Raw genomic sequence first — 1774 nt, 5'->3', positions numbered from 1 at the left:
AGACTCAAGACACCCAGCAAATTCTATGAGCCAGTACACAAGAACAAAATTTTATTGTTCAGTTGCAAGATGTTTGCTAAAGAGTCTAAGGACAAACAGTCACTGCAAACCATAGAGGAAGACTGCAATCTAGTCACACACCTTCTCATATCATGCCAGAACAGAGAGTGTGACTTAATTTAATTCTTTCAACATTAAAATCAAAATTGCCCACCATTACTGGCACAGAATGGGCAGATGCATCAGGGCACCAAGTCACAGCTGCTGCCTCTACTAGAAGACCCTACCGCTGATGTTATCATAAGGGATGGTGCAGCTCTTGTAAATGCTTTGAGACCAACTAGGGCAGTGGTTCTTAACCTGGGGGGCGCGCCCCCCTAGGGGGGCGTCAGTGATTTCCAGGGTGGGCACGAGCCTCAGGTGGAAAGAAGTTTTTCCATTTATGGGTTATTTTCATGACAAGAGCATGGAATCCGAACATGAAGCCTTGCTTTTTCACACGAACGTACGATGGCTATCAAAAGGGAACATGCTTGGAATGAGCTACAAGAAGTAGTAGCAATATTTTTAGATTCACAGCAGAAGGCAGACTTTCATGGCAATTTCCAATCTGAAGGCTTTCAGATAACTCTATCTTACCTGGTGGACATTTTTGAAGCATTGAATGCTGTGAACCTTAAACTACAAGGGAAAAGCATCAACATCATCACGCACCATGACACCATTCGAGCCTTCATGGCCAAACTCGACCTTTGGAAATGTCGGGTTCAGCAGGGAAATGCAGCCAGTTTTAGGAACTTGGATTCTGCTCTCGCTGACAGTAACCTTGACTCTGACTTAAAGCAACAAATAATCACTCATCTAAGTGACTTGAAAGCAGAATTCATCAGATACTTCCCAGATATAGATGACAAGCGTGAAGCCTGGAAATTCATAAGGAACCCATTTCAATGTGAAGTAGCTGATGTTGCTGATGAGGTCCAAGAAGAGTTCCTAGAATTGAAGCTCAACTCTACAGCTAAAGAAGACTTCAAAGATATGGATTTGGAGACTTTCTGGGTCAAATACCTTCCTGTTTACCCTCTGATCTCACATCAGGCTCTTCGGATTCTAACAATGTTTGGATCCACATATCTATGTGAAACTGCATTTTCCACGCTCGTTGCTATCAAAACCAAGTACAGAAACCACCTGAACATTGAGGGGGACCTACGTTGTGCATTCTCAAGCATTCGACCATGTATTCAAGATCTGGTAGCTAAGAAGCAGTGTCAAATATCTCACTAACCATGTATTCAAGATCTGGTAGCTTAGAGCAGTGTCAAATATCTCACTAATGTAAATCATGCTTAGTAAATTGACTAAAAAGCCATTTTTATTCATTTTCTTTTTAAATCTGGGAATGAAATTTGTCTATAGAGGCAAGGGGGGCGTGGAGGGAAAGAGCTGTTCCTAGAGGTAGCGTGGTAGTAAAAAGGTTAAGAACCACTGAACTAGGGTGTCTACATTGAGTCTTATGCAAAATATTAAGTCCTGTACAAGGTACAGAAGCACATACAGAAGTACAAACAAGCACACATTGTATTTGATGTGTATAGGGCAGACAGTATGAAAGCACGGATAAGACAAAAAGAGAGGCACAGGAGTTCGTTGTAAAGTGATTAGCACTGCAAAAACTCCCGGGAATTTGGTCAGCTTCCTCAGGAATGACCAGAAGATATCTCAGGTACAATCATATGTAGTTCAGACACTGACGTTGTTATCATAGCAGCAT

At 42.0% G+C, this 1774-nt stretch overlaps 1 protein-coding gene across 1 annotated transcript; it reads left to right on the top strand.

The window, feature by feature from the left end:
• The first annotated feature begins 510 nt into the window (after nt 1-510).
• LOC135218770 (zinc finger BED domain-containing protein 5-like) lies at nt 511-1287 on the top strand. Its single transcript, XM_064255220.1, has one exon. It carries the CDS (start codon nt 511-513, stop codon nt 1285-1287), a length of 777 nt encoding a protein of 258 aa, XP_064111290.1.
• The last annotated feature ends 487 nt before the right edge of the window (nt 1288-1774 follow it).

Source organism: Macrobrachium nipponense, chromosome 1, assembly GCF_015104395.2.
Source record: "Macrobrachium nipponense isolate FS-2020 chromosome 1, ASM1510439v2, whole genome shotgun sequence".
In the NCBI taxonomy this organism is placed as follows: Eukaryota; Metazoa; Arthropoda; class Malacostraca; order Decapoda; family Palaemonidae; genus Macrobrachium; species Macrobrachium nipponense.
This window is presented reverse-complemented; position numbering and strand designations above follow the sequence as displayed.

Coding starts and splice junctions, on each gene's coding strand:
- LOC135218770 (XM_064255220.1), top strand. CDS start 511: ATGGCTATCAAAAGGGAACATGCTTGGAATGAGCTACAAGAAGTAGTA.